This window comes from Myxocyprinus asiaticus, chromosome 32 (assembly GCF_019703515.2).
Source record: "Myxocyprinus asiaticus isolate MX2 ecotype Aquarium Trade chromosome 32, UBuf_Myxa_2, whole genome shotgun sequence".
In the NCBI taxonomy this organism is placed as follows: Eukaryota; Metazoa; Chordata; class Actinopteri; order Cypriniformes; family Catostomidae; genus Myxocyprinus; species Myxocyprinus asiaticus.
Window position 1 is genome coordinate 13,444,514 of NC_059375.1, and position 15,168 is coordinate 13,459,681.

Here is a 15,168-nt window from a genome sequence, read left to right on the forward strand (position 1 = left end):
AATATGAACCTTTTTATTACCCACTCCTATTATATTGAAGATATGGATTTAACCACTGGAGTCTTTTGGATTACTTTTATGCTGCCTTTATGTACTTTTTGGAGATTCAAAGTTTCGGTCACCATTCACTTGCATTGTGAGGACCTACAATGTCACACTCATGCATTTATAACAAAATTCCATCAAATTAAATTAGGTAATCTTTAACAAAATTTAAAATAATAATAATAAAAAAAAGCTAAACATTTTAAGTAATTTTGTTAAAAATTACACAATTACATTTTATGGAATTTTGTAATGAAATTGAAATGCATAAATCTTAAAAATAGGCTAAAATACATTTTTGAGTGCAAAAATTTGCTTGCGTAAGATAAGCGACCTAGAAGTAGTGCAGAATTTTAATATTTTACTTCGTTTTACGTCTTTGTTTTAAATGAGTCAAAATCCTTTTCTTTTTCTTTCCAGGTTTAAATAAATAAGTAAATGAAAGATTTTAAGTGTGGTTTTAACAGAGAAATGACATGTGTGGTGGTTGTACTTACTCCACATGCTCTGTTTAAGGTTGGTGTCATCCATCCAAGCTATTATGGCTTCTGCAGCCGGTTACATCATCTCCAGATCCTGTGAGGACATCATTGAAGACCAGTAGGTGCAACAGTCATCACTTTTAGCAACGTAAAATCAATCTATAGCAAATCTTAATCAAAATAGAAGTAGTTTTGGTGCCTTTTGTTCTTCAGTGGACTGGAGAAAGGTTTAATGACAAGACAGTGTGAGATGTAACATGACCCCATTGATTTGTTGATGTATTCCTTTGTCAATTAGGTTTAAGATGCATAACAGAGTATGAACAGAATGATGTGCTTATGTGTGCAGTCAGATATGATGATTAACTTTTGAAGCCTAAATAAGTACCAGCCATTAGTATGTTGATCTTATGACAAACATGGATGATATTTCAGTATTTTTTGAGTCTGGCAACTGTGATTAAATAAAGCAATAAGCAACTAGAGGCTGTGCATTACAGCGATTTTACCACAGGTAAGGGGTGTTCTTAGACTGTTCTTAGATGTAGAGGCTCTATGCCCTGAGAGAAGTTCATCTTTCATAACTTTTGGGTTTTAATGGGTTTATATAGCACATATACAAAGTTACAGACCCACTCACTTTCTTTTCTCCACACTTTCTTACACAACAGGCATTGGCTGACCAGCTCCTACATCCTTTTTGCTGTGCCGTACTTTGTGTATGATATCTACGCAATGTTCCTGTGTTACTGGCACAAGCTCCAGGTCAAAGGTCATGAGGTGGACAACGGGTCAAAATCCAAGGCTATGGCAGTGTCTGGCTATCTCCGCAGAGAGTTCCTCATGATCTTGCATCACGTTGTCATGGTCACCTTGTGCTTCCCCATCTCTGTGGTAATTGTCATTACAGATACATTAAAGGGATAGTAGAACTATTCCATTAACCAAATTGACCACTTGAAACTGGGTCCTTATATTTGGACCTTATATTTTGCATGTATGAGTCAGCATTTTCATAATAGAAGCCCCATATCTTATGGACTAATTTATCAATAGCATGAGGTTACTGAAGAATCTGTATTTAAACAGACATCCAGTAATCAGAGAATATATATCAGTATGTAGACACATGATGCCTAATGTTTGCTGTCTCTCTCACATTGACTTCCAGTTCTGGAGGCAGGGAAAGGGTGATTACTTTCAGGGTGTCATGTTCCTGGCTGAACTTAGCACACCGTCTGTCTGTCTAGGCAAAATCCTCATCCAGGTATATTCATTATTGATTAGATGAGTGCTTCTTTGTTCTTTGGTATTTTTACCCTGATTTATCATTCTGTCCTCAGCTTTAGTGCTTAACAATAAGTGTACAACATTAAGCACAACATTAGTTACGTCGTACTTTAATACATTATTCATAGTAAAGTGTATTTACAGAAGTGCTGACTTGTGTTATACAGGTCTGGCCTGTTTTACAAAGACACTGTACAGAAGTCTTATGAACCCTGACAAAGTAAAAAATTGTTCACCCAAAAATGAACTGCAATTTCTTCAGTGAAACACAAAAAGAAATATTTTGAACAACCTCTAAGCTGCTGTTTTCCACACATTGAAAACATGTTTTGACCAGAAATTATCAAGGTCCAAAAACGCTCCATAAAAGTGGTCTATAGGACTTGTACGCTATATTCCAAGTCTTCTGAAGCCATATGATAGCTTTATGTGAGGAACAGACCAAAAATTAAGTCATTATTCACTGAAATTTCCACTACCACTACCTCTTAAAATCTAATTCGTGCATACACATATTCGCACCTCAGTGATGTCAACCGGTATTAGTTCTTGCATGTGTTGTAACTTGTAACCGATTACAACATGGCAAGTTTGAATATACGCAACCACAAATTAGATTTGAGACCCGGGCAGAGGGGAAGATTATCAGTGAATGCAGACTTAAACTTAGTTTTTTCCCTCATATAAAGCTATTGTATGGCTTCAGAAGACTTGGAATATAGTGCATGACTCATACGGACTACTTTTAGCGTACTTTTGGTGCTTTTTATCCCTTTGTCCCTAGACATGAGTGAGTAAATTATGATAGAATTTTATTTTTGGGTGAATTATCCCTTTAATAATTATTTATTAAAGTGTTTTTTAACATATTAAAGGAATGTTGCAAGTCCAATAAAAGTTAAGCTTAATTAACAGCATTTATGTCCACAAAAAAATCGATCTATATATACATATATATATATTTTGTATTTTTTGGTAATCAATATTTTGCCCCAAATGCTGTCGATTGACCTTAACTTGTAGTGAACCCTGAACATTCCTTTAACAGATAAATCAGAATTGGAATTGATGTGTTATGGTAAATTAAGTTTAGTATTTTTTTGTATTAGCAATATGTTTCACTGGCCATGTTTATTTATCCCAGTTGCCCTCTGAGTGCCTCAGAGCCACAGCTGCCTCTATCTGAATATAGCCCCCTGAATTTAGAATAGATTTAACACTTGATATAATAGCCAACTCTCTAACCCTCTCCGACCCCCACCTCCTCCAAGTCTCAGTATATGGCATAGAGTAGCACAGTGTAGCTTGGAAGTTGGCACTCAGCCAGGGTAGAGGATGCGTAGTTACCATTGTTGAATGCATGCCATAGGTGTGTGCATCAATTACATGTCAAATATCCAACATTAAGTTTCCTTAAAGGGGAAGTATATCATTTCTGCAGCATTAGCAGCACAAAACGGAATTGCAAAGATAATTAGATTGGTAAAGTTTGTCAAGACAAACTTTGAAGTTATCTTGGCAAAGTCTTGTCTGAGAAATTTAAACTAGTATTAAAAGTTTAAAGTTTGATGGATATACAGACATTACAGTTTGACAAACAACCAGCCAATCTAGACAGACTGTCAGATAGATAAAGAGAGAGATAGAGAGAGAGCAACTTAAAGATTTTTGTGGGATTGTTTACATTTGAATATTCGACAGTTGGAGTTTGAATTAACGAGCATTCTGTTTGCCTGTTTAAACATTCCGTCAATGTAAATCTATGAGATTTTCCCATAGGAAGTCAACCTACGAATTATAGTTCTCTCTGCACATTCAATAATTTTAATAAGTATTTTAACATCAAACAAATTACACACTTCACCTTTAAACTTAAGGAGAATATTTTGTTTGAAATCTTTTTGAAGTGGTCCATTTCAAAATATATCACTTAATTCTTTGGTCTTTTGTTTCTTTTCCCTTCTATCATCAAATTGTATTGCTGTCTTACCTATTCTCTCTCTTTTTCTTGTTCTTTTTCACTAAGTACAAGCAACAGCACACACTTCTTCACAAAGTGAATGGGGCTGTTATGCTGATCACTTTCTTCCTCTGTCGAGTACTTCTCTTCCCCTATCTCTACTACATTTATGGAAGGTATGTCTCTTTTTAAAGCTTCCTTTAACATTTAACTCTCCTTCTTTAATTTTTCCTTCCTCCCGTTCTGAGATGACCATGGTGCACACAGTGTCTATCATAAGGTCTGTCTTGGGTGATAAGATCATAAGCGGTCAGGCGGGACAGATCGCCATTTACACTTGGTATATACACTGCCTGGCCACAAAAAAAGTTGCATACTCTAATATTTCATTGGACCTCCTTCAGCTTTGATTATGGTGCATATTCAACATGGCATTGTTTCGACAACCTTATGCAACGTCACAACATTTATTTCCGTCCAGAGTTGCATAATTGTTTGGCCAAGATCTTGTATTGATGACGGGAGAGTCGAACCAATCCGTACCTCCCAAAGATTTTCAATGGGATTAAGATCAGGACTCTGTGGTGGCCAATTCATGTGTGAAAATGATTCCTCATGCTCCCTGAACCACTCTTTCACAATTTGAGCCCAATGAATCTTGGCATTGTCGTCCTGGAATATGCCCGTGCGGTCAGGGAAGAAAAAATCCATTGATGGGATAAACTGGTCATTCAGTACATTCAGGAAGTCAGCTGACTTCATTTTATTGCTGCATAACGTTGCTGAGCCTAGACCCGACCAATTGAAGCAACCGCAGATCATAACACTACCTCCAGAGGCTTGTACAAAGGGCACTATGAATGACATGTGCATCGCTGCATGCGCTTCTCTTCTTACCCTGCTGCGCCCATCGCTTTGGAATAGGGTAAATCTGGACTCAGGACTATTAGGAACTATTAGGAATAGTTGTCCTTAAAATTTATGTCCACATATGTGGACAGTGGGACTAAGTTGTGTTATTGAATATGTGTTAAATTAAATATTAAATAATACCAAACTACAGAAAGTCCGATTTGTTAATCAAATTGTTTATTATGTTTCCAGGAGTGTTGGTTATTCATGTTTTTGAGACGTTACAGACAGTACATTAGAAATTAGCATAATTGATTCTGATATAATGTAATGGCCAGCATCATCCAATCACTGCCAACCATGTTAAAATAAAAATCTGAATCTATGTACTGATCACCATTATCCCATGTCTGCCAAACATGTTGAGTGATCTAAACATCATCTGCAGCCTGAAACTGAACTTTTGACCGGATGTTAGGAGTCACTTGACTGCATAGGAAAGCCATAGTATGCGCCCTTGCTCCTTTGCTCCCTAATTAGGGAATTACTTAACTTCCAGCGTCTTTCTGTCTGCACTGGTTTTAGAACAGTTTGAATTGCACCTTAACTCCGTATAAAGCCTCTCAAAGCAACATTTTCCAGCTTTTGGATGCATCCACTGATTCTCAATGTGCTAGTGCACAGTGAATGTAAAATATTTTAAGGAAAATGAGCCTATAGTCCAAGCACGTGGTCATTGTGTTTAACAGCGTGCCGTTTCGCGATAAATTGATGAAATTTTTAAAATGGCATATCGGGTAAAACTAGAGACTCAAAACAGGTTTTAATGTAAAAACTTCTTACCAGATATAGTTTTGTTGCCGTTTCTCCAAAGGACAAACTCAGCTGAGACTGGCACCATGTTGTTTTGTCACATGACTTGGTGCGTCGAAAGTTTAACCTTTTAATGACAGCCTAGATTTTCCTGAACTGAGATCAGTCGGTTTAAATGAAATTAAATTATGCATAGTCTAAAGCGAAGCCAAAACATAACATCCACGCATGTGGACGCGGTGTCTCAGGAGGTTACATTTTAGTTGAGCAGCTGTATTAACTGAACTTTAGATGTTCATGCTTGCATGTTGATATCAGGCAAACCGGAGAAGTCTTGTGCTTGTTTATGGACTTTTACTAATTTTTCGATTGGAACAACTGTTAGATGTTGGTGTTTGTTGCCGTTTGTTGAACTGGCCTTAAGAACACCCATGGTAAAATCACTGTAAAGCACGGCCTCGTGTGGCTTCTTGCTTTATTCTACAACCTCCAAATATGGTTGGCAGGATCAGATCACAAACCATTTTGGACCCTGTTTACCCCTGTATTAAGTGCTGTCCAATTGTGATTGGATTGCCCGATACGGATTTTAATACCAGGTGTTATCGGGGTCTTAATTTTCCTCTTTGTCTTCCTCCAAGCTATTTCATGAATCTGCATTCTGTGCCCATTTTCTTGTAGGTATGCCTCTATCCCTTTCTATCGGGTTCCTTTTGCAGTGCCCTGGCAGTGTAATCTTGGAGCGGCGCTCCTAATGGCCCCTCAGCTCTACTGGTTCTCCCTGATCTGCAGGGGGGCGCTGCGCCTGTTCACCGGCAGGTCCTCGCAGTCCCGCAGGCCGAAAGCTCCAGTCAAGCACGATTCTGAAGGACACTCGTCGTGTCCTCAACAAGCCAATGGATACAGTCCACGAATGGTGGGTCAGGACACGCCTGCAATGTCGCACTGAAGGGAGGAGCTTATGAACCAGACTAAAGAAAGACAGTAGGAAAGGGGGAATGGATGGACGCAATGGTGAAGCAGAAGAGGAAGGGCAAGGTGGCAAGGATATACACAGAGTGATTAAAAAAGTACTGAAATAGACTAGATGCACTGATGCCCTGTACCACATTACAGCACAGCATTATGTTTAGTTACAGGACTTGTGTACTGTATATAAGACTTGCTTTAGTAGATCAAAGGAAGCTATGCTGACAAAAAAATCTGAGATGGAAATGTCTGCACAATAGCCAGACTTGTGTCCAAAACACACATTTGAGCAACTGAGGCAATAAGTGCAAATTTTCTGTGAGAACATTTCTGAAGCAAGAGAAGCACTTTTTGTTTGAGGCATTTTGCTATGGTTAAGGAATTTCAAAACTGGGGGCGAAGGTCTAGTGCCTGAGGTCTGTTCTTTGCGCATATTACTGTAGTGTTGCGAATGCATCGTTCATAGAAAAGCCCTAAAATACTTCTTATTGGTATTTAGCACTGGTCTACAATGAGCAACCCAAGGCACCAGGCATTATCATCCTTCTCCTTTTCTAGAGAATAGAATAAGCTGGTTCAGTTGAAGGAAAAGTTCACCCATGAATGATTCTGTCATCATTTACTCACCCTTATGTTGTTTTTGTTTGTTTTGTTTTTTTGCCACCTTTTTCTTCTTCTGTGGATCACAAAAGTAGAAAAATCTTCACACAGCTCTTTTCCATATGTTTTTTATTATTATCAAAAAGTGTATTTTGACCAAAACTGTCAAACTCTAAAAATGTCAACAAATGGCATGAAAGCATCCTGAAAGTAGTCCATATGACTTCTGCACTATTTTATGAGTCATGCGTTACCTTTACTTGAGAAACAGATCTTCCCCTCCACTGGAGCTCTCGTTATTCTGCATATTCGAACTGGCATGTCACATTCTGTTACAACGTAGCATGATGCGTCAACAAGCATTTTTGAATCTGACCTTAAATGCAAATGAGATTTCAGAGCTTTGTTGGAAGATAAGATAATCAGTAGATAACAATTTCATTTTCTTTCTGTTTCTCACACAAAGCTATCATATGGCTTCAGAAGATTTAGAATATAACACTCAAGTAGTTTTAGTTTTCCAGCTCCAAGGTGTGGTCACAATTAACAGTCCATGTATGGAAATTATTTAAAAATGTTTCTTTTTTTGTGTTTCACTGCATAATAACAGAATGTGGGTATGGTGAGTAAATGATGACATATTTTTCATTTTAGAGTGGGAACTGAAGTTAAAAAGGCTTCTCATTCAGTTTAACAGAGCTGATCCAAAAAAGCCCTTGTGACAAGGAGGAGGGCGTGGCCGGGCCGTGATGGTGCATGGCCGGCGCTGAATCAGATGATCAGCGGAATAAAGGGGAGCCAGAGATGCCAGTTCGAGGGAGAGAGAGACACACACACGGCCACGCGGCATGTGTGTGTGTTTGTTTAAGTTTGTTTTATGTTGAGTTTTACATTAAACTTTATGTTGACTGTTCAGCCGGTTCCCGCCTCCTCCTTGCCCATCCTTTAACTGTTACAGTGGTGCCAAAACCCTGGAAGGAGGAGGGATGATCCGTCGCGGAGTCCTCGCCGCTGCCATCTGCCAGGGGAGCAGCCGCGGCTGTCTGCCTGGGGACAAAAGGGTCACTGTCTGCCGCCGAGAGCCGGAGGAACTGCTGCCGTCTGCCGAGAAGGGGAGGAGCGGTTCCGTCCGCCCAGGGTTGGAGGGCTCGCTGCCATCTATCGGGGGTATGCGAGCTGTTGTCTGCCAGAGGGCGGAGGAGCGGTTGAGGACCAGGCAACGTCATGAGCAAGTTTTTCTCTCTCTGTCCTCTCTCTCTCTCTCTTTGTGTCTCCTGCTCGCCCTTTCCCTCTCCCCACGCCTCCCCTCGTCTCTCCCCCAGGTTCCCAGGAGGCGGGGTGGACCACCGGCTGACAGAACGGCCGGAAGGGCAGCATCTCCCCTCCAGAATTTGGGGGGTGGTGGGGCGTAAGTCAGTCCGGTGGCACCCTGGCCTTAATCGGGCAGGGGAGGAGTGTGACGAGGAGGAGGGTGTGGCCGGGCCGTGAGGCTGCACGGCTGGCACTGAATCAGATGATCAGCGGGAGAGCGAGATAAAGGGGAGCCGGAGATGCCAGTTTGAGTGAGAGAGAGAGAGACGCACAAGGCCGCGTGTTCGTTTATGTTTGTTTTATGCTGAGTTTTACATTAAACTTTATGTTGACCGTTCAGCCGAGTCCCATCTCCTCCTTTAACGAACTCTTATCCTTTAACTGTTACAGACCTATCTGGATCAAATGAAAGAAACACTAGTAAAATGTAATTAAACCCTGGCTGTCAGAGAAAGAGGCAGCTCAGGGTTTAAGAATGTATTATTTTGTACATGCTAGTACATTGTTCATACCTGGTCAAAGCATGAATGGAAAGTAGCTACCTTGAATGATCTCCGATTAGACCTGTAATCCACAATTAATTGACTTTAAACTCAACAATTGAGTTTTACCACATTTACAGTTAGATTTATGATATCTATGATATATAACCTGAGATCTGAGCCCAGAGAACCCTGCATACATTTTAAAGGGACATGTTTTAATATATGTATTAAGCTGCCTTATCCCTATGGAAACTCTGACATCCTTTTTCTTTGTTATTCATTTTACTTTTTGCCTGAGATGGGTTACAGTTATTTCAACAAATGTGATACAAGATGTGACTGTACATAGTCAATTTGAAATGTATTTGCACTTTTTTTTAAATTTGTTTTTCATCATTAAAGGGATAGTTCATCCAAAAATGAAAATTCTCTCATCATTTACTCACCCTCATGCCATCTCAGATGTGTATGACTTTCTTCTGCTGAACACAAACACAAAGAATATTTCAGCTCTGTAGGGCCATACAATGCAAGTGAATGATGATCAGATCTTTGTATCTCCAAAAATCACATAAAGGCAGCATAAAAATAATCCATACGACTCCAGTGGTAAATCAATTCATCCTGAAACAATATGATAGGTATGGGTGAGAAACAGATCAATATTTCAATCCCTTTTTACAATGTATCTCCACTTTCACTTTCAGAATGTTCATATTGTTTCAGAATACATATTTAACCACTGGAGTCATATGGATTACTTATGTTTCCGTTATGTGATTTTTGGAGCTACAAAGTTCTGGCCACCATTCACTTGCATTGTATGGACCTACAGAGCTGAAATATTCTTCTAAAAATCTTCGTTTTCAGCAGACAAAGAAAATCATACACATCTGGGATGGCATGAGGGTGAGTAAATAATGAAAGAATTTTCATTTTTGGGTGAACTATTACTTAAAAGCCATTTTGTTTGTCTCACTGGTATATATGTACCTATCCATTATTTATTGTGGTTTGTTTGAAGATATTAACTCTGTTATTAATTATTGTTGTCCATGTCAGCCACAGGTTTTTGTTTGTAAGTGGGTCACTCAAGCTATGTAATCTCAGTCTAGTCATAATTCATTTGCAAATTATTTTGGCCCAGTTTGTTTCATTTAATAAAACCGCTTTAAAATGCTTGCAAGTTCAACTGTACAACTTCTCGAACAGGAATGAATAACATCGTGAAGAATCTGCCACAAGGCCTGTTTTGATGCTTACTTAAAATAACTGTATGCTGATTTGAAAATTATTTAACTAAAATCATACAGGTGCTAAATGTCTATTGCACTGAATCAGGTATATGATTTTGCATGTGTATATTCCATCTTTGTCCCTTGTGAACCCTCTATAATGTACCACATGCTCAGATACAGAGCAGAACTCCAAACTATTTAATCCTAGTGAACGGGCAACAATTGCTTTTGATGGTTTTCTTTAAAAGCATTTGTTTTATCTTTTGTCCTTTTTTTTTTTTTTTTTTACACATGTAAACTTGTTCCCTGTTAACATACTAAATTGTATGCACTGTTGTAATTCAATCTCAATGCAAATATATATACCCTTGTCTCACATGCTGCATGGTATAATGTCAGTTCTACTAGTTCATTTGTGAATGTGCTGTATGGAGTTTAATCAAGACCCTGATATTGTCGAGCACTAGTCTCAATTTCTGTTATCATGAGGTCTGTGAAGACATCTGGAATTAAAACAAGCTTATATCTGAGACAAATGGGAGTGTAAAAAGGCAGACAGATCAGGATTATCACATCAAATATCCTCTTGATTCTTCTCAATTTGAGAGCTTGTACCAGATGGGTGATTTATTTATTTTATTTGTTTATTTTCCCCCTTTTTCTCCCAATTGGAATGCCCAATTCCCAATGTGCTTTTTAAGTCCTCGTGGTCGCGTAGTGATTCGCTTCAATCTCGGTGGCGCATCTTATCACGTGGCTTGTTGGAGACGTAGCGCGTGTGGAGGCTTCACACCAACCACCGCGGCATCCACACACAACTCACCACGCGCCCCACCGAGAACGAACCACATTATAGCGACCACGAGGAGGTTACCCCATGTGACTCTACCCTCCCTAGCAACCGGGCCAATTTGGTTGCTTAGGAGACCTGGCTGTAGTCACTCAGCACGCCCTGGGATTCGAAAGCGTCTTTTACCACTGAGCTACCCAGGCCCCACTGAGGGGTGATATTTTGAATCCAGACAACACAATTCAAATTAATAGGACACAAAATGTTTGGTTGCTGTACTGTACCACTATAATTCCCACTAATATGGCAGCTTGTGTTCAACAACAAACACTGGGGGACAAGTGGTACATTTCCATGCTTTAACACATGCTTCCCACACTTTTGACCAATGAATTTCCATGACCTTTCCAGTCATTTGTAATTAATGGAGAAAGCTAAAGTATGTCACTTTTTTGTGTTAAAATACTTTCTTATATCCAGCTTAATATGGAGAGACAACTGTATACCATACATAAGTAAATTTTCTCGAAAACTGAAAACACTGTGGCGCTATAAAAATCCCTGTGTTTTTCTGAGAGAGCCGGGACTATCTGACTGAACGACTACAGACGAGGGGCATATTCATAAAGCTGTTTTGAAAACATTGTTTATTTTTGCAATTCTGTTTGGTGGCACTTGTGTCGTAGAAATTAGATCAGCTTTAAATTCAGACCGATTCGCTAATTAATCGAGTCCGGTTTGTGAACCGTTTTGAACAATGTGATGAGGGGGACCTACTAAGTTCCTCTATTTACTATTAATTTGGCCTGGGAGTGAGGGGTACCATCCAAGCAAGGACTCTGCCTTGATGAAATACAGTGGCAAGAATCAAAGTCACAAGTATAGACAAACAAAATGTGCTTAACCCTTGTGCGTCAATAAAAAAAAAGTTACTCAGAGGTCCTTAAAGGACAAAAATATCAGCGTCAAAAAACTGCCATAATAATATTATATATTAATATTATTTTTTACTTTCACTGAGTTAATTTTTTTTAACCAACATCAGTCCTGATCATAACTACCAAATGTTCAGGATTTTAACACTTTAAATGCCAATTTATTTACATAATGACACTTGTTTTTCCACACACACACACACACACACACACACAAATTTTTCTATACACACATACAAAAAACACCCACACAATTTTAGCTGCATCATTTGGCCTGCAGTGCTCTATAATACAGCAAACAGAAAATAGGGAAAAAGTATGTATTTGCTCCATAAGCTAAACATCAAAATGGCGCCATCTGGTGGAAAATATAAAACATTAACATTTTGAAGCTAGGGCTCTGGAATGAAAGCATAATATCATAGAATTCATGATTTTATGCTTTAATGGCACTGGGATCAAATATTGCAGTTTCAATGGGGACATTTTTGTCCTTAAGGTCCTGTGTGTAACTATTTTGTGTACATAGTGTATAATAGATGTATTATAGCAACTGAGGTTGAAATATCAAAATTCCCAAAAAAATACACACCTTTGGCCAAATTTATGCCGTTGGCATTAACAACCAAATTGACAGAAAAAACAAAAATGAAAAAGACAAAAATGTCCCGAAGGTCACACAATGGTTAAACTAACAACACACAAACAACTATAATCTTTCATGTCTTTATTGAACACATTACACATTTTCAGTACTGTGGAAAAGTAAGTGAACCCTTGGATTTAATAACTGGTTGATCCTCCTTTGGCAGCAATAACTTCAACCAAGTGTTTTCGGAACCTGCACAATGTGCACAATGTGCACAAAGGAATTTTGGACCATTCTTTCTTACAGAATTGCTTCAGCTCAGCCGTATTCTTAGGATGTCTGGTGTGAATGGCTCCCTTGAGATAATTCCACAGCATATCTATTGAGTTAAGGTCTGGGCTCTGACTGAGCCACTCTAAAAGGTGGATTTTCTTTTTTGAAGCCATTCTGTAGTGGATTTAATTCGAGGTTTAGGGTCATTGTCCTGCATTGTCCTCTACTGAGCTTCAGCTGTCACACAGCCACCCTGAAATTATCCTGTAAGATGTGTTAATAAACTTGGGAATTAATTTTTCCCCTCGATAAGGGCAACCGGTCCAGGCCCTGAAGAAGCAAAGCAGTCCCAAATCATGATGCTCCCTCCACTGTACTTCACCGCTGGGATGATGTTTTCATGTTGGTACGTGGCGCCCTTTTTACGCCATACGTAGTGTTGCGTGTTCTTCCCAAACAATTCAAACTTAGTTTCACCAATCCACCAAAACTTTTCCTAGTTGCATTGTGGTCTTTGGGAAACTTCAGGCACACAGCAATGTTTTTGGTTTTTTGGAAAGCAGTGGCTTCCTTCATGGTGTCCTGTCATGGACACCATGCCTGTTTAATGTTTTCTGTATAGTAGACTTATGAACAGAGATGTTAACCAGTTCCACTGATTCTTTCAAGTCTTTAGCTGTCACTCTAGGGTCCTTTTTTAACCTGATTGAGCATTCTGAATATCTAAGCTATCTGAGATAACTTTTTAACCCTTTCCAGCTTTATGCAAAGCAAACAGTCTTGATCGTAGGTCTTCAGAAATCTCTTTTCTGCGAGGCATGGTCCACATCAGCAGATGCTTCTTGTGAATAACAAACTCAAAATGTTTGAGTGCTTTTTATAAGTCAAAATAGCTCTAACCCACACTTCCAATCTCATTTCATTAATTACATTCCAGGTTTGCCAACTCCTGATTAACTCCTAATTAGCTTTAGTTGACGTTATTAGCCTAGGTGTTCACATACTTTTACCAACCTACACTATGAAAGCTTGAATGATGTATTCAGTATGTACAAGAACAATACAATAATTTTAATGTTTTTAGTTAAAACAGATTGTGTTTGTTCATTATTATCAATAAAACTCATTTTTGAACCACTCCACAGATTTAATATTAACAAACTACAGTTTTGGCAAGTCATTTAGGACATCTACTTTGTGCATGACATGAGTATTTTTTCCAACAACTGTTTACAGATTGTTTCACTTTGAATTGACTATATCACAATTCCAGTGGGTCAGAAGTTTACATACTCAAGTTAACTGTGCCTTTAAGCAGCTTGAAAAATTCCAGAAAATTATGTCAAGCCTTTAGACAATTAGCTTCTGATAGGAGGTGTACTGAATTGGAGGTGTACCTGTGGATGTATTTTAAGGCCTACCTTCAAACTCAGTGCCTTTTTACTTGACATCATAGGAAAATCAAAAGAAATCAGCCAAGACAAGTCTGGTTCGCCCTTGGGAGCAATTTCCAAATGCCTGAAGGTACCATGTTCATCTGTACAAACAATAGTACGCAAGTATAAACACCATGGTACCACGCAGCCATCATACCGCTCAGGAAGGAGACACATTCTGTCTAATAGAGATGAACGTAGTGTGGTGCGAACAGTGCAAATCAATCCCAGAACAACAGCAAAGGACCTCATGAAGATGCTGGAGGAAACAGGTAGACAAGTATCTATATCCACTGTAAAACGAGTCCTATATCGACATAACCTGAAAGGCTGCTCAGCAAGGAAGAAGCCACTGCTCCAAAACCACCATAAAAAAGCCAGACTACAGTTTGCAAGTGCACATGGGGACAAAGATCTTACTTTTTGGAGAAATGTCCTCTGGTCTAATGAAACAAAAATTGAACTGTTTGGCCATAATGACCATAGTTATGTTTGGAGGAAAAAGTGTGAGGCTTGCAAGCTGAAGAACACCATCCCAACCGTGAAGCATGAGGGTGGCAAGCATCATGTTGTGGGGGTGCTTTGCTGCAGGAGGGACTGGTGCTCTTCACAAAATAGATGGCACCATGAGGAAGGAAATTTATGTGTACATATTGAAGCAACATCTCAAGACATCAGCCAGGAAGTTAAAGCTTGTCGCAAATGGGTCTTCCAAATGGACAATGACCTCAAGCATACCTCCAAAGTTGTGGCAAAATGACTTAAGGACCACAAAGTCAATGTATTGGGAGTGGTCATCACAAAGTCCTGACCTCAATCCGATAGAAAATTTGTGGGCAGAACTGAAAAAGCGTGTGCGAGCAAGTAGGCCTAAAAACCTGACTCGGTTACACCAGTTCTGTCTGGAGGAATGGGCCAAAATTGCAGCAACTTATTGTGAGAAGCTTGTGGAAGGCTACTCAAAATGTTCTGACCCAAGTATAAACAATTTAAAGGCAATGCTACCAAATACTAACAAAGTGTATGTAAACTTGTGACCCTCTGGGAATGTGATGAAAGAAATAAAAGCTGAAATAAATCATTCTCAACAATTATTCTGA

At 39.1% G+C, this 15,168-nt stretch overlaps 1 protein-coding gene across 2 annotated transcripts in view; it reads left to right on the forward strand.

Annotated features, from left to right (window-relative positions):
- LOC127422806 (ceramide synthase-like) overlaps positions 1–9,317 on the forward strand; it is a 24,474-nt gene extending 15,157 nt beyond the window's left edge. For both annotated transcript variants that reach the window (XM_051666588.1, XM_051666587.1), the window contains exons 3-7: positions 562–645; positions 1,199–1,421; positions 1,699–1,794; positions 3,844–3,953; positions 6,124–9,317. In XM_051666588.1, coding sequence (XP_051522548.1) covers positions 562–645; positions 1,199–1,421; positions 1,699–1,794; positions 3,844–3,953; positions 6,124–6,391 — 781 coding nt within the window. In that variant the 3' untranslated portion in view covers positions 6,392–9,317. The remainder of the gene's footprint in view (positions 1–561; positions 646–1,198; positions 1,422–1,698; positions 1,795–3,843; positions 3,954–6,123) is intronic.
- The last annotated feature ends 5,851 nt before the right edge of the window (positions 9,318–15,168 follow it).